The sequence below is a fragment of the Sander lucioperca genome, chromosome 3 (assembly GCF_008315115.2).
Source record: "Sander lucioperca isolate FBNREF2018 chromosome 3, SLUC_FBN_1.2, whole genome shotgun sequence".
Lineage (NCBI taxonomy): Eukaryota > Metazoa > Chordata > Actinopteri > Perciformes > Percidae > Sander > Sander lucioperca.
Window position 1 is genome coordinate 25,567,671 of NC_050175.1, and position 21,326 is coordinate 25,588,996.

At 38.1% G+C, this 21,326-nt stretch overlaps 3 protein-coding genes across 4 annotated transcripts; all 3 read right to left on the bottom strand.

Annotated features, from left to right (window-relative positions):
* Positions 1-287: 287 nt before the first annotated feature.
* Positions 288-2,795, bottom strand: clec3a (C-type lectin domain family 3, member A). Its single transcript, XM_031324113.2, has 3 exons — positions 2,495-2,795; positions 2,323-2,409; positions 288-1,120 (listed from the first exon to the last, which is right to left on the bottom strand). The coding sequence occupies exons 1-3, from the start codon at positions 2,604-2,606 to the stop codon at positions 723-725; spliced, it is 597 nt and encodes a 198-aa protein (XP_031179973.1). The 5' UTR covers positions 2,607-2,795; the 3' UTR covers positions 288-722.
* A 1,497-nt stretch (positions 2,796-4,292) lies between these two features.
* On the bottom strand, positions 4,293-18,589 carry vat1l (vesicle amine transport 1-like). The gene is made up of 9 exons (XM_031324311.2): positions 18,108-18,589; positions 17,382-17,511; positions 16,949-17,164; positions 16,342-16,484; positions 14,590-14,693; positions 13,348-13,403; positions 13,006-13,200; positions 7,857-7,940; positions 4,293-6,342 (listed from the first exon to the last, which is right to left on the bottom strand). Exons 1-9 carry the CDS (start codon positions 18,320-18,322, stop codon positions 6,244-6,246), a joined length of 1,242 nt encoding a protein of 413 aa, XP_031180171.1. The 5' UTR covers positions 18,323-18,589; the 3' UTR covers positions 4,293-6,243.
* A 1,013-nt stretch (positions 18,590-19,602) lies between these two features.
* bola3 (bolA family member 3) lies at positions 19,603-21,007 on the bottom strand. Of its 2 annotated transcripts, none has more exons than XM_035999570.1 (4): positions 20,852-21,007; positions 20,603-20,726; positions 20,339-20,427; positions 19,603-20,088 (listed from the first exon to the last, which is right to left on the bottom strand). In XM_035999570.1, the coding sequence occupies exons 1-4, from the start codon at positions 20,909-20,911 to the stop codon at positions 20,023-20,025; spliced, it is 339 nt and encodes a 112-aa protein (XP_035855463.1). In that variant the 5' UTR covers positions 20,912-21,007; the 3' UTR covers positions 19,603-20,022. The 2 variants fall into 2 exon arrangements, with proteins under 2 accessions (XP_035855463.1, XP_031180172.1); XM_031324312.2 differs by having other exon boundaries at positions 20,603-20,729; positions 20,852-21,006.
* Between the last annotated feature and the right edge of the window lie 319 nt (positions 21,008-21,326).

A 21,326-nucleotide genomic window follows, 5' to 3' on the forward strand; every position in this document is an offset into this window, starting at 1 on the left:
TTTTTAAGAATGTTGCAATGATGGTAAGTATTGTTTTCTTGTCTAACATAACTGGCTTAAGTGTTTTATCTTTTGCTTGAGTCCAGCTTGTCATACAATATAGCTCGCATTACGTCACTCAACAGCGGTGCGGCGCAGTGCATTCTGGTAGTTGAAATTTTTCTACCATATCATAGCTCCTTTTCTGTTTTCTCTAGCCATGTACTACATGGCATGTAGCACCAGTTAAAACAATGTTTGTGTGATTCTACATAGCATAGACAGCCCAGTTTTATGAAAATACACTCTTTCCAGCGGTAAAATACTTCTTTAATGCAGAAAAATAATTGTGAAATTCTGAAAAGTGTATGTACGAAATTGTAAACAAAAGTTGTAACAAAACAACAAAGTTTACATTCTTGTTTATTTCTATGTAACAGAATGTCTTCTTTAGTTCAGTCATCACCTGAGGATTTGGGATATGCACAAGTGAACATGAAGTATTCTGTTATCTGTTATAAAACAGAAGTCATCTTTCACCTGATTACTAATGATTACAGTTACTACTGTGTGTATTAAAGCTAATTAACAACCTAATTAATAACCATTGAGACAGATTTTAATAAAATAAATTTCATAATGCAAGTCATATGAATTAGCACAGATTTGACAACCCAATAATTTAACGAATTACTCGCATAAATGATTATCAAGTTGCCAACAACCAATCATGTCCTGTCTTCTTAGGGAATGATATATTCACAGATGTACTTTTTGAGGCTGCGACACACCTCATCGTACCACTTTCCTTGTGCAACCACTGAAAGAGCAACACAGCTCTCCCTCTTCGTTCCTGTGGGCTGCTTCTTGGAGCGGTCCCAGTTGAAGTAGCTGACTGGCAGGCTGTTGACATCAACATATTGGCCTTCTTTCACTATGTCTGCTACACCGATCCAGAAGTCCTTGGATCCTGGAGCACTCCTCTTTGCATAGTCTCTCAGGTCATTGTTTTCCATCATGTCCCGTGGCGTTGCAAGAGTTCCTCCTTGTGCAATACAGTCTTCATTTGCTTCATGGTAATGTTTGGGTTCCTCAATTGTAAGATAACACTTTCTGTGAGCTTTGATGCCACGGAGACAGACTGAAAACACAATGCACTTACTTCATTAGTAAACTGAATTGTAATGTAGAACTATATGGTGTTTAAAGAGTTTTAAAAAAAAAACTATTGCAATGTTTAGTTTCCTCAGTAATAGGAAACAAATTATGATAGACATTGTACAAAAATAATGTTTTTTATTCCCCCTTCTTTCTCCAACAGAATCTTTAGCAATTCATGCAGCCATATTAATTAAGTATCTTACCAGAAAATGACTTTGGTAGAAGTTAAAGTCACCTTTTTGAATATTACTTGAGTAAAAGTCTTAAAGTATCAGAAGTAATTTTCTGATATTAAATGTACTTAATTATTAGAAGGAAAAGTAAAGGTAAATAAAAACTTTGATTCTGAACTTTATTGTGGCTTCCTCATAGTAAAGCATAATATTCAGGGTTTCCACATCCTTCTTGAACATCAAATTCAAACAACAGAATTCAAATTTTTTTGTGAAAAAGAATCTTTCACTCCAACATGCAAAAACATTACTTGCAAGTAACGAGTTACGAAGATGCTTAGGGGAAATGTGGTGGAGTAAAAGTATACATTTTATTTAGGGAATGTAGTGGAGTCAAAGTTTCCAGAAATATAAATAACGAAGTTAAGTACAGATACGTGAAAATTCTACTTAAGTACAGTAACAAAGTATTTGTACTTTCTTACATTACAACACTTATTAACTCATAGTTCATAGAGTTCACAGTGTGAATAGTGAGCAGTAAATCAGCCAAGAAAGGAAAAAGGGGGCATAATAGAGATTTCAAAAATAAAAAACAATAAAGTTGTAGTATTTTTATATGATCAACTAAGAGAAAAAAAACACAATTGTAAGAAATAATAATTTAGATGATTTAACATTTCCTATAAATTGTGTGTTACCTACAATCTTCCCAATTCAATTTTACTTTACAATATAATGGCTGATATGAGTGCTGCTGCCCTCTGCTGGAGATTCAGCTCAAAATCTAGTTATCAAGTTAGCAATTATCTCTCAGCAAAAATCCACAGTCTTGCAAGATGGCCCAGTGGCCTAAATTAACAGATAACAGTGAGGGAAAGCACCATGATATAATTATAACCTAAAACCACAATGAATATTATTAACCAACCAATGTCCAGTAATGCTTATGAATCTAATGTATCACTGTAATTTCCTGTCTTTAATCTTCCTTTATGTAGGGCAGTACCTGTTTGCAACGCCTGCATCTCCTTCAGTGAATTCACCTCCTGCCACAACCTATCAAGCTGGGACTTCACATCATCTTCTTCTGCAGCTGCATCTCGACGAAGAGGCAAGAAAAACAGGTCAGATGAAAATCGGTGGCAAGCACGTTATTTATAAGCTGTGTGTATAGTTACCTCCGGACTGACGGGGTAACACAGCCTTCCTGGTGCGAGATGGGCGGCTGGAGCTGAAGTGGAGCAAGGAGAAGCAAAGAACGAGGAGGGCAGGGAGGGCCAGACGCGCCATGTCTGAGGCCAGTGGATTCTACAGTGACAGGACACACCTTGTACTGCTGTGAAAGGAACCAAAAACAGCTCAATATATACTGGCCCTTCTGTATGCCTTCCTGGGTACTCTCCCTGCTTTGGCTCCGACTCTGTTTTTGTCCAAACATCAGGAGGAGGTGAGAGAGTTATACGTGTAGAGTGGCAAATAATGATTTCCTTGTGTCTGGCTTTTGATAAATATTTACTTGGGACATGGTGCACTAAGCAATATTCCCTTTCATTTCACAAACAAACGGGAAATTCATTGACTGCTTCACATTACAGTGTTCTTAAATACATCCATTTCCATGTCAGTTTTGGACATGCCAAGTCACCTTTTGACAAGTAAGAAAAATAATCTTACACTTTGTTGTCAACTCAGAAAATGTATAACATTCTTGTACACTAAGTGGTATAAATCTACAATAATAAGGGTTTCATTTACAACATTCAGTATTGGAAAACAAATAGCAGAGTAAATGTTGCTGCCACACTATAGATATTGATCACACACAGTTCCAGTTGTATAATATTTTCTTCAATTAAACCCTAGGAAGTCCAGTTCCCGGCTCTGGTGCAGGCAAAGCTATTTTTAGAGTGAGATGTTGTATACAGACGGGAGGGGTGAGCTAAACAAGAACTAAAGTTACAGCCTCACGGTTGTATGCCTCTGCCAACCAGTCAAGTTGTAGTTTACATCCATGTCTGTCCAGCCTCATATATTATATGCTGTGAAGACTTTGAAGGATGGTTATCCCTATATTGACATGTATGACTATTTTTAAAGATGAGTACAAATGGCTGATAGAGAGCTTCGTCACATGGTGCAACAACAATCACCTAAAGCTCAATATCAGCAAAACCAATTAGTTTGTGGTGGGCTACCAGAGGAACAGGAACTGTCCTGGTTATCATCCAGAGAGAGGAAGTGAAGAGAGTGGACTCATACAAGTATACCTTGGGGTCCAAATCAATAAAAAAAACTGGACTGGACTCACAACACTGATGCCCTCTTCAGGAGGGGACAGAGCAGACTCAGATCCTTCAGTGTGTGCAACAGGCTCCTGCAGATCTTCTATCTTCTGTATAACTAGTTCTCTCTTCTTCTTCTTCTTCTTCTTCTTCTTCTTGGTGTGCTGGGCTGGTAGCATCAAGGCTTAGAGGTCAGCAGTCTGAACAAGCTGTAAAAGAAGGCCAGTTGTTCACACGTTTGGCCAAAAAAGCTGATTCTAATAGAACACAAAGTTGTAGCCATGACAGGAGACACTGCTTTAAATATGGATGTTGCTGTAAAGAAGCTACAAATTCTAAAACATGGATGCACAGCAGCACAGAAGATCTATACAATCATCACAGTGCAAGGTGGGAACCCAAGATCAGTGTCACCAATTCAAATGAAATATTGTACCATAGTCCATATTTTGTACACCAAGAAAAACTTACACGTTAACATCTCAAGTTCTCATGAAGTTCACTTATGATTTAAATCCAGGTAAATTTATTACATGAGCTCAAATTAAATATTTACATAATATATTAAAAGAGAAGAGGGACAACTTAAAAAAAAATAAAGTAATATACAAATGGACCTCAGGGACAGTGACAAAACTCATACCATGTGAAATATAATCAAACATTAAACCAAGACAAAAACACAATCAAGGAATACTTTGCAGATACATTTATTCAAGTAAACAGAGCTGTACTCAAAGAAAGTACACAACAAAACTGTGACAAAAATATACGACCACCAGTGAACCAGAGTTTACCAAGGAATGTTGTGAACACACTACAATGCTAAACACTTCTTTAAACACGTTTCTATTTTAGACACAAGGCAATATGAATATACTCAAAAACATGCACTCTCGCTTTCTCTCACACACAAACAGGCCTGACTTTAAAGGCATCAAAATGGAGATGTATTTCCAAAGTGTCTACACATCATCATTACTCCAAGTCTATAAATCAACTTCTAAAATTACTTATTTCATCACTTTTGTACACCCATTAACGCTGTCTCTCCACTGTTTGTCATTCAACTTCAAAGCATGCACTGTTTACCCATTAGTTTTGCTGTTACATTTTTTGTTTCCTAAAATGGCATTATTACAAAAGTTTTGTTCTATTGTTTTTATAGTTGAGAAAATACTTTTTGATGTATACTCTGGTTTCATTTGAATGATTCAAGTAAAGTAATAAATAGTTCAGATGACTAGCCAAAATAAAATATACTGAAAAAGCAAGGTCAAAGAAATAGTGAAAACAATAGTTTGTTTTTAATTTAAAACATCAAAAATAAAAACAGATCAATTATTTGAATATGTGAGTGTGAACATTTGTGTTTTGTCAGCCGTTCTCTTATATTTCATTAACAACTCACAGATGTCGAGTAGAGCAGAGGGAATCATACTTAAATAATGGAATACACAGCGTTACTCAGACCTACATCACGCTGGCTTTATACTGTACATCAGCTCATTGTGAAAAATAATTTTTTTACGTTGGAGTCTTATGGCACTTTTGTTGTGAGGCACCAGCAAGTAAACAACTTTAGTCAGACAAGCAAAGCAGAGACCCCAAAAACCTCCGTCTACAGTCTGACTGACCACTTCATGATCCTCCCTAAGACAATTCTGAATTTACTGATTTATCTTGTGTTTTCTTGTATTTACATATATTCTTATTAAATGTTGACCTTTCAATAAATGTAACACTGTATGGCGTCGTATATTATTTTAGTAAAAGTTCTGAACATACAGCGTAGAGGGAAAATATGTCCTCAATCCAATAAGTTACTACATAAACAGAGCTCTGGTAGTTAAAAGTTTATGCACCGGTTTTTGTATTTCAGTTAAAAATACCTTTTTTTGTTGGTTTGTTCAACGTGAACGAGGAAAGCATTTTGAGTACCAAACTATCGTTTGTAGCTCAAAGGCACTGGTGATCCTCTAATATTACAAGGTTGGCAACTAAGAACAAAATATGCAAAAATCTACACACAGACTTTTCTACCTCTCATGGCTTACACATTACTAGTGTAGCATGAGAAAGTAATTCACTCTCTTGGTCAGAAGCATCAAAACATTGAGGGCACTTTCTCAAACTTATGTCAATCGTTTGCTTTTACAGCTGTCATCACGGAGGACAGGTGGGAATCAAATTACACTTGTTCCTATAGTATATGGCACTTATGTGCTTTAGTAAATCATAAAGGGATAATGGCAAGCCAGCAGGTTTAAATGCTTATTCAGTCAATAAACTGTTGGCAGATGAATTAAATTGTAAAATGGACACAAACCTATTACCATTACTGGGTAGCATTAAATTACAACATAATACCATAAAGAATATAATAATACTATGTTTAGAATGGCACGCCTGTTGCTTGGGTGACAAACATGATGTTAGTCTTCATTTACCCAATAATTATGCATGACCAATCAACTGACAAACAATAGGTAACAGACAAGAGTCACAAACATATATTGTACATACATCCATTCATGCATACATGCATACATACATACAAACACACACATACTGTACTGCACAACACTTGTGTGTGGTTGGGTTCCTCTGCAGTCTCTAGGCGTGTTAAGTGGGGTTTGAAGAGTTTAATGGATGAAAGGCATTCGCTCCTTGCTGTCGTTGTCTCCCTCTGGCTCCTCTTCCTCCTCTCCTGCCTCACTGGTCTCTGTGCTGTCGCTGGCCATCTAGTGGTAAAATATTATTCAGCTGTCATTAACTGTGTACTGAGCTACCCATACAGAGAAACAGAGGTGAACACAAATGTGATTTCAAGCGATACAGTAAATGTGTAAATGTGTCCTCTACTAATGGGCAGCTGTATACAGGGCCTATACTTTCAATACAAGCGTGTCTACATATCACATAGTGTTTCTAGGTTTGATGTTGATATCACTTTGGAAATGACTGCTATAAAACAGGAGAAACCCCGACTCACTGCCTCCACGTGACCCTGATTGGACCTGAAAATGTGCTGTAGGCATCAGAAATGTTTAATGTAACTATTTATCAACAACAATATAATTATATTAATATATATTACACAGTGAATCAGTCAGCAACTTAGCTGTGTGGTTAATAAAGCACAGAGATGGGAACGCCCATAATCAGCATCATCTTTGTATGTTTACAGTGTTTCCAAAAAAAGCATTTCCACTATAGATGTTCAAGAGTAACTAAAGCCCAAACCACTTTTTCAGCTAAAAAACAATGTATATGGGTTTTCATAAGTGTTGTTGATGGATTCAAATCTTGACATTTTAGTGCAAAGTATTTGAATTCTACATATTGTGTTATAAATATGCATAGAGACTGCCCTCTACTTGTTGAAACACGGCTGTTGCAATTACATTTTTCTATTGGCTGATTGGTGCTGCGTGACGTTTATGGAACCCACGCAACTTCTAGGCAAGACCCGCCCTTCTATAGCATTCACACACTACTATTGGCCAGGCGTCCATGCTAACACAAGGTAACACAACCCGATTTATTCAGGTCCTATCCCCTGACCAATCAGTTATTCTAACCTTAACCACTCGAGGTCAATGCCTAACCCCAACCAATCGAGCTGCTTCGTAGGGCGGAAATGCCTAGAAGTTGCGTGGGTTCCATAAAAACGTGGTGCTGGCTATCCTCACCACTGGTTCTGTATTGTGCATTCTTTTACAGCTGCCAATTTATTGCCATCTCCCCTACTCTTTCCTCTTCCTCTGTACCCTCGACCATCAATGTCATACAATACTTTCATTTTATTTGTTGTTTTTTTGTCATTCATATTTATGACAATGATTAACTTTCTTATCTTAGTTTTACATTTATCTAGTAATAATACTTTATATGATACAGCAAGCTGTAACTGATAATCCTACTTTTATAATGTGTTCGGTGTGACATTTTAGGCATAAAGTGTTTGTTGTGTCTCCTGTTCAATTCATAAATGGTATTTTATGCTTGTTTATATCATAAGATGGCATACAGATAGTTAACTATCTAGTTACTAGTTACTTTAAAATCAATTCATCAGCCCCTCTTACTGTAAAAGATGTAAAGTGTTGTTGCAAAAGTCTTTTACAAAACATTGTAAATCTTTGTAGAATTGCAATTAAGATTAAGAGCTATTTAACAGCCCTGTCGTTTTGATGTGTGCTTTCTGATAACTTTATTCATGCAATTAACTTTCAAAACACATTTAAAAAGTTACCAAAGGGGTGGGAGACTTCTCGACATCCAGAATGAGTTTTCCTATGTTGCCTCTGTCATGGATTCTCTGCATGGCCTCTTTTACCTGAGAATAAAACACAACATTGAACTTACTTTCAAGAAACTGTTTTAAAAAAGCAACAACAACAACATACATACATACATAAACTCTGATATCACAAATGAAATCTCATAAAATAATGACTCTTGACAATGACAACCACTTCCTGGTCATTACAGACACAGAAACACTTCCTTCGAGCAGCTGTAATTAAATTTTACTCTGTGAGAAAAGTGAATAGCCTTAATGTTGACTAAATGATGCTAACTCACCCTGCTAGGCTACATCTGACATTGCACTGACCATGCCTGCAGAACTGATCCACGGAGGTTTCTATTATTTATCTACTTGTGGTCTATTTTATATGTAGTCTGTTTGAGTTATTTTTATAATTAATTTTAATAGTTGTTTTTATTCTAGTTATCTATGTATCTGCATTTTATGTTTTAACAATTTACAGTTTATGTACTTTTTAACCATTCTTCAGAGTCGTTATTTATTTATTTAGTTATATCTTTAAGTATCTTTTGGTTTTAAGTGTCTTGCCTCTGGTGTTTCCTCACATATGATGGCGTTTCCCCAGTTTGTTTCATTTTGGTTCGGCTTGTTCCTGCTTTGAATGACATAATTTCCGTCAATTTGGTTGGGTAGGTGGTTGAATGGGGCTGGGAAGTGGGGGGGATTGTGTTATATGTGTATATCTGTGTGTGTGTGTGTGTGTGTGTGTGTGTGTGTGTGTGGATTTGTATGAAGCACTTTGTTCTTCATTTTTCTGTGTGAAAAGTGCTATATAAATAAAGTCTGATTGATTGATTGATTGATATTAAGCATACAAGTACACAGCTTCATTTCACCTAAGATTGCAAGGACAATGTAGGCAGTATTTTGCATTGGAGATTTGATTAACCAGCTTTAGACTGCTGTCTAAAGTAGGCTCTAATACCAAATAAATGATGTCTCATACAATTTAAAATTGAGTCACACCATGCAAAAAAACATGATTTTAATATTCACATTCTTGAAAAAACTTACTTTAACATAATAAAGTCCTCAGCTCTGTAAAGACATATTATCCTCATAGATATGTTTATTTTTGTTTCATTTATGTGAGTATGAATGAAGTATGAAATAACTTTATACTACTTGTAATAAGGATAATTTATTGCATACTTAAATGTAACATAAGACACCAACTTTTGCCAACTAGATACATTTTTCAAACACAGTGTTACACCAGACTCCCAATCAATGTGCAATCAATTTCATGATTTTCTCCAATTCAACAACACACCAGAGCTTTAAAGCTTTAGTCTGCCATCAGTGTAGAGCACCCCAACACCCAATGATCACATTATGGTGACATTTTCTCATCTACGTCCAACAACAATCTCTCTGCCCAACAACACACTTTGCAGGTCAAAACTTGTAAACAATAAAACAATACTACTCATTAAAGCTTGTCTGACTTAATTGTGTAGAGAAAAAATTACACATCACAACAGATTACTCATTACAGTCCACACAAAGACACAACTGAATGCATCCCTTTATCTGGGAGCCATTGTGTCGCAAGCATTCATTTGCTAAAAGCAATAGCGGAAATCAAGCCAAGAGCAAAAATAGGTCAGAAACACCAGCAATTTGCAATTTGCAAGAGGGGATAATATCCACTTGCATTGTAGGTGTAATGGGGTTTCCCTGGTACTTTCAAACAATCTCTGCGACATTCTTTATGCAGTCTCACTTTTATTTTTTTAGTATCCTAAATAGCATTTACCTTGGGACTCCCAGGTGAAAGTGACAGATACATTTTTTCCTAACTAAAACTGCTGTTTGTCCAACAGCAGTGTTATTCTATTTCGGTCACGCACATTCTACAACTTTTCATTCCAGAAAAAAGGTTGCCATGGTCAACATGTAAACTAACGCCCTCTGAGTTCTCTGTCCAGGCATATGAACAAATGAGGCAGGCAGTGCCCCTGACACTGTATCCCACGCCATCCTCCCCTCTAATGAGATTCTTCACAGGCAATGGTTCCAGTGAATGGCCTGACAAATCTGCCAAATTTATGGACAATAACAACCAGGGGAGTTTCCCATGAGAAATGAGAATCTGGAGATCATTTCATCAATCTGTTCTCTCTCTGACTGTAGATACAAAGTTCAGAATGACTTATTATCAGCTTCTAGCGATGGATTACCTGCACTGCCTCATCGTCTATCTGAATTCTTGGAGCATTTCGCTTGTAAAGACAGAGAATGTGTTAAATGCATTTTGATATCACTGATTGAAACAATAAGGCAAATTGATTTTAGGTCAAACTTTGTGCTGAGGAAGTGACTTTAGCTTATGTTTTAATGGTTACATGAGAACAGTAATATGGAGCTATTGGAAATGGAGATAAAACCTCATTACCACAGACAGTGGCTTTTATCCTTTTGACTCAGCAGTTATGGTATTGCCTGCTGCCAAGAATAAACTTTCAATCAACCTTTATTTCACAGCAGACATGTTTTACATGTCCTAGCAGGAAAAGCACTGAGCCATAGTTAACAATTGTTTTTTACACCTGTGCTTTTCCTGCTATATGGTAGCCATGATGTCTGCTGTGAAATAGCTCTATTATTTACTTAAAGCGCCCATATTATGCTCATTTTCAGGTTCATAATTGTATTTTGAGGTTGTACCAGAATAGGTTTACATGGTTTAATTTTCAAAAAACACCATATTTTTGTTGTACTGCACATTGCTGTAGCTCCTTATTTAACCCTGTGTGTTGAGCTCTCTGTTTTAGCTACAGAGTGAGGCATCACACTTCTATCCCATCTTTGTTGGGAGTCGCACATGCGCAGTAGCTAGGTAAGGACTACTAGCTAGAAGCTAGCGCTGCTAGCGGTTAGCCACCTCGTTCTCAATGGCATAACACTGCTACAACACTATAGAACTACTTACATGTCCCTCGTCTGCAGGTATTCCACGCAAAGTTGGAAGTTTGCCCTCATTTAGAAGAAGTCTCCTGGCTAATCCTGCCTTATACTGACCAAAGTTGGAGAAACAGCTAGCTGATGTGGTATTAGCTAATGTTTCAGCCGATGACGTAGACGGCCCTGCCGATTTTGACCAGCTCACCCGGAGACTGAAGACAGGATACATTCAGAAACCCGTATCTCACTCAAAACAGCATGGATGTTTCCAAGTTTGTATGCGTGTGGAAGCACCAGAGACACAAAATAACACCCCGAATCCCAGAAAAAGTGATTTGTGATGGGCACATTAATGAATAGTGACTAGATCTTTAGTGCCTAATTTACAAGTCCTACACACCCACACAGGTGTTTTTACTTATTCCAGCTAATTAAATGTCTGCTTAGGTTGAAGTGGTGCAGAACTATGTCAGAATTGCATTGTCACCAAACTTCATAAACCATTAGAAAAAATAAAGGTGTAGCCCCTCCCACCTCAGGTGCAACTAATCAATCAATCAATCAATCAATCAATCACAGTCTGTACACGGCCACACTAGGGCTGTCGAACATGGGGAAAAAAGTGAAAACACCTGTATAGCTGGACTATGGGTGTGGAAAGCCCTTTGAAAAATTGTCAACAGCAACTTTTTTGCTAACAGTTTATATCTGTATCTATTATCAAACCAAAAGAGGAATGTCCTAAAAGATACTAAAATAGTCCACAAGATTTTTCTATCTTTCTGTGTCCTGTCTACTAGGGATGATTACCGTAGGCCCTGCAGGTATAGAGTTTTTCATTCGGCAAAAGGTACCACCAGGGATGTGAAGACCTAATGGCCCACAAAAGGGTTGTGTAAAAATATACAAACATTCTTATTAGGTGTGGGTTCAGAGATACCACAACAAGTGAGACACTCTCTCAGACAGACCACAGCCAGCGGTGTGTTCAAACGTCCCTTTTCATCCCATGAAGGCAAACTTTATTTACCAGTAAACGATGTCCACCTGAACACAAATACCTGGTAACTGTGATGCTGTCATGTGTAATTTCCTGACTTAAGAGTTAGGGAGGGATGCGACCAGCACACAATGGGTTATAAGATACTGAGGACCGCAACATATACACCTGTTGTGTCCTGAGCCAAGCTCAAGACCTAAGCAAGCAAGCATTGCATTACCACTTGTTGAGGTATACTGTATGCGAAAAGGCTATTGTAATTAGAATAGGTATGTGCAGATGAACTGTACAAAGACATGGAATAACCACAGTTAAAATGAGACTTAAAGGTCCCATGGCATGAAAATTTCACTTGATGAGGTTTTTTAACATTAATATGAGTTCCCCCAGCCTGCCTATGGTCCCCCAGTGGCTAGAAATAGCGATAGGTGTAAACCGAGCCCTGGGTATCCTGCTCCACCTTTGAAAAAATAAAAGCTCAGATGGGCCGATCTGGAATCTTCCCTTTATGTCGTCATAAGGGGAAAGGTTACCTCCCCTTTCTCTGCTTTGCCTGCTGCCCACAGCTGCCCAGAGAATTTGGCCTGCCCATGAGGAAATAGAGCTACAACCGTGGCCACAAGCTGGTCAAGGCCACACCCCCACCCTCCACCTTGCCCCACCTCTCTCCTCAATAACATTTAAAGCTACAGACACAGAAATGGCACGTCCTAAGGAAAGCTCATTGTGGGACTGGCTCGTAGTGGATGTAATTCTGCACCAAGGCGGAATTTCGGGAAAGAGACTTCAGATACAGTATTAGGGGACCACTGAGGCCTATATAAAAGCATCCAAAAAGCAGCATGTCATAGGACCTTTAACAAGTTTGTAGAATTTGAAAGTGAAGTGATTGACTTATATTGCCTGTTGGGCTTTGTGTGGGTGTGAAATAATTGTGGAAGATAAAGATGCAACCTACCCACCATCTGTGGAAGATTGTCCAGAAACAGCTGACAATGTCCCACAGAAAGCAACAGTGACAAACAACAGATGACTTGCTGTCCGAGATGTTTGCATAAAATCTTCTCTTACATCTTAAACCTGGTGTCTCCTTCTCCATTTTTAATGTGCTAATCATTGACTTTATTCATTGTGTTAAAGCCTCTTATCACCCCAGGGTCTTACCTCCTCCAACGCCCATAGGGAGTCCACTACCGGCTTGATCTTCTTTTGGTCATAGAGACACAAGAGTTTGTCCATCACTGATTTCACAAGACTACATTTCCCGTGTTTAAAGAGGAGGTTGAGGAGCGAGAATCCTGCTATGACTTTGTTCTCCTCGTATAGTTTAATAGGATTCACCTTCTCCACCTGCCACCACTGGAGAGAAAAAACAAAAACACAGAGAGACACGTTCATTCCGAGTGACTCATTTGTGTGTGTTTCATTTGCCATGAAATGATTAAATGTTCATTGGGTAGTACTGTTTCCTTCAAATGTTCATAACAGACTGCATCTCTGACTCACAGATTTTGCAAAGCTGAAGAAACTCTTTGTTTCCCCAGTTACCATGTTTGACGCGCCTGAAAAAACAAAAATAAAAGGATTGCTGTATGCTGTGCAAAGGCTGGGCAAAAGTGACTGGTCAATAACAGGCAGCCACAAAGCATGAAGGATGTATGTGGGAGAACAGTTGGCACCTTTAGACCCTTAGATCTGTGCAAGCATGCCGTTGCACATATTAAGTATAAATAAAACTAATGAAATAATATCCCTCTAAATCTGTTACTTGATTCATGAGGCTTCAGACAAACTAAAGAAATCAACAGAGATCAGATAAGTATGTCTGTGAAGGACAATACATTTAATTTGCAGGCTATGGATGGAGTATGTTTTATTCAAGTGAGCCTCACTATCTCACTCTCAGTCCGGCTGCCAACACATTTAATGAATGCAAAACTCTTTAAAGGAATAGTTCGACATTATGGGAAATACTCTTATTGCTTTCTTGCCAAGAGTTAGATGAGAAGACCAATACCATCCTCATGTCTGCCCGTTGAGAATGAAGCTTTAGCCAGGAGATGGTTAGCTTAGCTTAGCATAAAGACCGTAAACAGGGGCAACAGTTAGCCTAGCTCTGTCCAAAGGTAACAAAATCCACCTACAAGCACCTCTAAAGTTATTTCTGAATAGCAGACCCCTGCTATGAATGACAGATGCAGTTATTTGCTTTGGACACAGTTCTGATCATAGACTCTGAGTCGGAAGGACCATTTAATATTATATCTATAAATAAATACATTTATATACATACAAATAAAAAAAATGTTAAGTCAATATTTTGTGTCAAGTCATTGATTTCTTAGCCGTGTAATTAGCAGTATCATGTAGAGCGAGCGCTTATTGCGAATTTAAACCCCTTCAGGATGATTCAAGACACTGCATCACCGTGTCAGGTTCTAATACGCTGTAGTGCTACATTATCCCTTATGTATCTTGTTTGCCAGACTGTTTCTTGGCCTGGAGCAGTGTCTTCCTGACGTCTTGTTGTCACCAGGTTTTATGGACAGATGTTAGAATGTACGATCTTCCCACATTACCCTCGGCAAGAAAGAAGAAAAGTGTGTTTCCCAAAATGTCGGACTAACACTTTAACTGCTAATAGTAAGGTTGTAACTTGAAGTAAATCGACTACACACAAATACACTGCAAATGTAGTTATTTCCACTTTGAAAGTACTAAATGGAAAAGCATAGGTATTGTTCCCACCATAGAGTATGTAGGTTCCCAAAGGCCTCAGCAGAGTCAGGCCTTTCGCTGTGTTCTCCCCACACAGGCAGTCCAACACAATGTCTACTCCCTCTGGAGAAATCCTAAAACATCAACAAAGTAAAGGTTAAGTACACTGAAAAAATTATTTATATAATTTAATTCACCAATTATTTCATCTGAACATTAGAGCTGCAACTGATGATTATGTTTCAATTATTGTTTGATCCGTCTAATGTCAAATTTTTTTAAAATATGCCCAACACAGTTTCCCAGAGCACATGTGAGAATTTGCAGCCTTTATTAACATTATATAAACTGATTATCTTTGGGTTTTTGACTGTTGGTTGGACAAAAACAATTTAAAGACATCACCTCAAGCTTTAGGAAATATGATAAAATAGTTGCAGATTCATTTTCTTTCTATTGTTGATCAACTAAATATTTCAGCTTTCAGTTGAGATAAAGTACAATCAGAGGTCAGCTTCGTACATTTACAGTGATGTGGCTTTATTACCTTGTTTATGTCTGTGAGCACACATGTGAAAGTGCAAAACATATTCTATAAATCCATAAATGCAGCCTGTGAGTCATACTCTGTAGCAGCTTCAGGTTTCAACCAATCATGGATTTAGTTATGAGCATGGATTCTCTGGAGTATAAAGTTGCAGTATACAACCCACATTTTCTTTGGACTCTGGCTACAGTTTTCTTATAAATAACTTGATGTTTTGCAATGCCTACATCACTCCTCATTAGTAACATGCTTTCTATCGTGTTACAAAAAGGTTTCATGATGGCACACAGCATCAATCAGACAGAAAAGTTACTCACTAAATACACAAAAATGTAAGAATGAAAGTCATGTCATTATCAAGGCAACTACATTCTGCCTTGTGGCCCTGGATACCTGCTTGGCTAAACTGGTCTTGTGATTCCCATGGTTTTTGCCTTCTGTAAAAAGACTCATTTAATTGCACTTTGCTCTTGATCCTGAGAAGAATGTGTGGGCCAGAGAGATGAAAGTCATAATAATCCACTACCACTGTGGATATGTAGGCAGAAAAGATGAAATAATCACTGCTTGTGAAAAAATGTTTTTGAATCCCCATGAATTATAATCTGAAAAATATAACCATAGAGCGTGTTTCATATATGGTGCATGTAACCTGATTAAATGACTCATAGGTATAGGCACAAATTGCTAAGGCTTGCTGAAGCAGAGGAGGCAGCAAGGTTTTGGAGTTCTCTAAATAATCAAAAGCTTCAAGAAAAGATTAAAACATCACAGCATTATAGCAGTAAACCTGCATCATACCACATCAAATCTCAGGCAGCGTTTGCTACAAGGTGTTTTCTTTGTAGTGCAAACTGGCTGACACTGGCTGTGTTGTGAATGGAATGTGTAGGACATCAATGCTCAGCCCTAATTGGCTCAGTTGTTCCACATTGCCAGTGCAAACCTCAGCCCTACACAATGCTGCTGCTCTCTCAGATGAGCCGTGAGTTACCATGGGGACCACAGCCACACAAGACCAAATAAGGCAACAGGTAACATCTGCCTCCTCACACAGCCCTCTGTGCTCAGTGAGGTCCATGTTATCACATTAGTGCACAAGTATAACATGCTACAGCGACAATGCCTGATGATGCCTTGCAATTCCTTTTTTAACATGAACAAATGATTGTGGAACTAAAACAGACTCTTCAGCCTCAAATGAATCAAAGTACGGAAAAACTTTCTATGCTTACTTTTTCACTTCTTGTATATAATCAACATTTCTGTCAAAGAGGTGAGTCACAGAGTCTCTGATGGCTGCGTGTTTGAAACATGAGGCGATCCCGAACACAGTGACATTAGGTACAGTGGAGCAAAGCTGAGCCACAGCTTGACCCTGAAAATAACAAACAGTTGCAACAAATTATCAATGCCTGAAAACACAGGGGTTTAACTCTAAATATACCAAGGTCACACAAAGGCAACAGTATGTATGTAGGCTACACCATGAAATAATAATCAAACATTCATAGAAAATGAGTGGTGTAGAATATCTATATTGTATTAATTATAATGAAATAGTTACAACAACATTAACTGCTTTTTGAATAATTGTTGTAAGCATTTCTTTCAGTCATTCCGAATCTTAAATTACTCAAAAGAATGTTCAAGACATTTTATTAAGAAATGATTTAAAATCTAGTTAGTTAGTATATAATTTCATTTTGTACTGTGACATAAACAACAGATATTAAGTAATAACGGAAAACACTTCCACTTGTAGGTAAGCCGTCAGTTTGAATAAGAGTTGGATAAACTTGTTCTGTGGCTGTGCAATAGTCATAAAAGAAATGGACTTACTACACCACCTCCTGCTGAGTGAACCAACACTGACATCCCCTCTCGCAGATTGGCAACCTCAAAGAGCATCATGTAGGCAGCCACAAAGTTCAGGGAGAATGCAGCAGCCTCAGCAAAAGTCATTTCCTCTGGCATCTTGTAGACAAAATCCACAGGTGTGCAAACAACCTCTGCCCAGGCATTGTAATTGACAAAAGCCATGACTCTGTCGCCTATCTGAAAGAAACATGTTGTCACTAATGTGAAACAAGCATGTGGCACGAAGGAGGACGTTGATAGTAGATTATAGTTTTATTTTAATAGGTATCTCATTATTATTCTTACAGCACGTTTCTAGTTTTGTTGATGCCAATTTGGTTGCTCAGAAACTGACTTTTAACATTCATTCATCACAGCATTAGGCTACAGAGGTACAATCCTTAATGTCACTAACCTCAAATCCTGTTGTGTTTTCACCTACTGACTCTACTATTCCAGAGCATTCAAACCCAGGGACAAGAGGGGGTTTTGGAGGATTATCAACAGTTCCCTGACGTACCATCAGATCCAGGAAATTCAAGCCGCTGTGACAAAGAACAATTAGGACCTTACAGTTTGTTGACATTAAATCCATCTGATATAATATTTGAATGGAAATCATGCATCTGAACTGTGTCCAACCACTGACAGCTATTAAATCAATAATACAAATACTTACTATGAGCTGTTAATAGATTTAGGGATTACTTATGTCATTATTATCAACAATGAGTCAATGGCTATTCACCTGTGAATGCAAGGCATTTTCTATTAAACAATAATATCCTAACTTTGAATCAGCCATACTTGGCATTGGTACAGCTGTAATCTTGTTCAGCAATTATGAGCTAATCAATACTTCTCTGAAAATGCAGCTATTATCAAACAAAAATTATTATTTAAAATAACTAAATCTGCCTGAAAAATGCTTGCTTGGCTGACAACAGTCTGCTCTTCGTGTTTGCTTATGACTGGTTCTCCAGCCAGCCTACCTCCTGCACTAAGACCTGTGGCTTCATGACAGCGAAAATTCCCAGCGTTCAGAAATACAGTGAAGCGTGGCCATAACGGGGAGGCCAGAGCACATCACAATCCATAAGTAGCCTACATATACAATGCATCACTAAGTGTTTATATTTACCATGCTTTGACGCGTATTTTCACTTCACCATCCTGAGGCTCGGGCATTGCCTTCTTGGTTACCCTGAGTTTGTTAAGACCTCCGAAACCTGCCAGTACCACCGCTCGCATTTCTTTGGCATCGCCGGACGATTCCACATTTTCTGCTTCTTTGCTCACATTTTTGTCTATCATGTACTCGGTCTCCTCTGTCATATCTGCTCCTTCTTTAGCCATGTCGGAGACCAGCTGCTCTGCCTCTCCGCTCCTCCTCGGGGTTCAGAGTGATGTGGTGTGCAGCCTGTGCACAGACAGGCGCTGTATGGTTGGTTATCCACGGCGGAGCCTGAAATCTCACTGTCTACACTTTTATTCAATCATGCTGAGTGTAAGTTCTCGATAATCTTTTTTTTTCTTCATTCAATTCAATGAGATACTGATTAATTCAACTAAAGTTTGTCAAGAACATGGAATATAATTCATCCCTGTGTAACGTTACTGCCTTTGCTTGCAGTGGGCTAAAGTATGAAGTGCACCATCTGCTGGCGAAGTGTGTACACGTATCTATATTTAACTATAGCCTATAATTTAGAGAATCTCTGGTATAATGCAACGCATACAGCCATGGTGCAACTAACCCCTTCAACAAGTGTGGTGGTGCCTTCATGTGCGCTTGGGAAATGTATGTTGAACATCCTCCGCCACCTACAAGTTCATGTCATGCCTTGTCAAAGGTGCTGGACAGTAGCTAACGTTAGTTATTGAGGTTTTAGAGAATGGGCAAAACACGACGGATAAAAACAGCGTTGGTGCAGCTTAAAAAAGGCTCAATAACGTTACAACATAAAACATGAAATACTGTTTCTATCACTCGTCAAAATTCCCTAAAACCACACGACACCATTAACGTTATCGTCTCTCCGACATATTATCACTTTATAATGTCGTGGCTAATGTGGTAACATGTCGCATACTTACACATCCAGGAGAAGCGAAGCCAAGTAACGTTAACTTTATTGTTCCATTAAGCTCAGTCGACTACAAAGAATAAGCGTCCCTTATTGGCTCCGTCTGTTACTCGGTGATTCGAATGTAGGCCTATACCACCTGAAAAAAAATGTAGCTGCTAACATTAGCTTTTTCAATCTACTGTGTCTGTCATATGCACGCACGCACGCACGCACATACACTAAGTTTCTTTAAGGCTTCGTCTGTGGTCAACAACTTTAATATTGCTCATTGCCTTAAGAGGAGGTAGTGAAAATAACTAATGTTGAGTATGGCTCTGCTAGATTAATTTAACTAGATGTGGCAACTGATTCTAGTATTAAAATGTCCGTTTCCTTCGCAAACTTGATTGTAAAATGTTTTAATCACATGAGCATCCATAGTCAATCAACTAAGAAATGTTATCAGTTTAGAATCAATCAACTTTCATGGGACAGTAACACATAAATTGTGATATGGCATGAACAGTGTCAGTAACCCTGAAAAGCAATGCTCTACAAACGAGGGTCTGTAGTAATTCTCCAACATTCAGGAGGTTCTGTTTATTACTTTTTTGACTGCTTATATAATTACACCAGTATTGTTATCAACCCTGAGAAGGCCCCAAATTGGGCACAAACCTACCTGACTTAAAATTTTACTTTCATTTTACTAAGTCTTTGTGCGTACTGTCACCGGTTTTATACTATCTCAGAGTAGAAGATATCTCACTAGTTTAAAGATAACTTAGTGTACTCACTTTATTCACATTTCACACTGTGTATGCCAGAGAAGATGCAAAGATCGATGTCCCTATGCTTTTCTGCCACTGACACATTAACAATCATGTAATTCATTTACTACACAATATCCTCTTTAAAACCATACATTCATAATAGACAGGGGGAACAAAAGGAAAAAGTTGTGGGTCAACAGTGGAAGGACTTTTTCTAATGTTTTGGAACATCAGTAAATATTCGCAGTCCATGCATTCCTTGAATCTCTTCCTTGAGTGCCTGTGGAGAACAAAACACAACAGCTAATGAATAACATTTAACTGGTACAAGAAGTATAAACATCTACAAGTGTACAATGTCCACCAAAGTTGAGGCGATAATCTTAAAAACCTCACAGGCATGGCTGACAGACAGATATGACCGTAGACAAAATCCAACTGTACAATATGTCACACATAGTTCTGCACTACTTGTTAGTTTATACTGCCACTGGTAATATGCTGGGCTGATTGTGATTCTTGTTATTTACCTGATTGACTAATTGGTGTTGTTGGATGGTCCTTTTTCCTTTGAACTCACTGGACTCTATATGGATCTCATACATGGCCCCACAACCACCTAAACACAGCACCGGATCACACAAACAACACTGACATTTCCCAGATGTGTGCATGTGGTGACCATCTGCTTTCTACACTACAATATATCTACATAATATTTGTTATGATGTCTATATTTTAGGTATTGGACATCTGAAATATGGTGCAGCCAGACAGATCTGTGATCTGTTTACCTGATATATCCACAACTTTGAGCGATGCAGCTAACGGGAACTTCTCCTTCAGTATGTTCGCGATGCGGGCCTCTCCGTCTGTTTGTGTGGACATACATCTCTGCCCATGACCAGACACAACAACAACCTGAGGAGGCAGAAACGAGGATGAGCGATGAGCTGCGTCAAGTTTATCAAACTGCTAGCATAACAAATCGACCCTATGAACTGCAGTGCGAGCCAGGACTGTTAACGTTAAAGTGTATTTACTTGATTACTGCGAATAACCCGAAGCGCAGAGACCATCAAGCTACGTTTACAAGCAAACATTGCGTCAGTTTATTCACGAGACGTTTATAAAATCCACACTGGTTGTTCAATAAGTCATGTCCTCGAGAGTATCGTCTCAGTAATATGACGTCAGTCATCCGGGGCGGGTACTTATGAGTCGCTTTTTTCATCTTCTTACGCTCATAATAAAAAATGCATATAGCCTACCTAATAAATAACAAATAATAAATAAGTTTTTTTTTGTTACATACAATTCTAATCATAGTATTTCTAATCACACAATGGTGTGTGTTTTTCATATAATTTTCACCAATAAAAATGTGCTTAAAAATATGAATTTTATACTTAATAAGTTATAGGCTATACGAATATATATATATATATATTAATGATTAAGGTAAATACAATAATGTATGGAATGTGATGTGACAATAAATCTGTGACATAAACATAC

Excerpts from the sequence above, each read along its gene's own strand:
- clec3a (XM_031324113.2), bottom strand. The coding sequence starts at position 2,606 with ATGGCGCGTCTGGCCCTCCCTGCCCTCCTCGTTCTTTGCTTCTCCTTG. Across the intron at positions 2,410-2,494 it reads GTTACCCCGTCAGTCCGGAG|CTGCAGAAGAAGATGATGTG; the intron begins GTAACTATACAC and ends GTCGAGATGCAG. Across the intron at positions 1,121-2,322 it reads GATGCAGGCGTTGCAAACAG|TCTGTCTCCGTGGCATCAAA; the intron begins GTACTGCCCTAC and ends TTGTGTTTTCAG.
- vat1l (XM_031324311.2), bottom strand. The coding sequence starts at position 18,322 with ATGGCTAAAGAAGGAGCAGATATGACAGAGGAGACCGAGTACATGATA. Across the intron at positions 16,485-16,948 it reads ACTCAGCAGGAGGTGGTGTA|GGTCAAGCTGTGGCTCAGCT; the intron begins GTAAGTCCATTT and ends TGTTATTTTCAG. Across the intron at positions 6,343-7,856 it reads AGAAGTCTCCCACCCCTTTG|ATGGCCAGCGACAGCACAGA; the intron begins GTAACTTTTTAA and ends TTTTACCACTAG.
- bola3 (XM_031324312.2), bottom strand. The coding sequence starts at position 20,911 with ATGTTTGCTTGTAAACGTAGCTTGATGGTCTCTGCGCTTCGGGTTATT. Across the intron at positions 20,730-20,851 it reads GGGTTATTCGCAGTAATCAA|GTTGTTGTTGTGTCTGGTCA; the intron begins GTAAATACACTT and ends CTGCCTCCTCAG. Across the intron at positions 20,089-20,338 it reads AACACCAATTAGTCAATCAG|GCACTCAAGGAAGAGATTCA; the intron begins GTAAATAACAAG and ends TGTTCTCCACAG.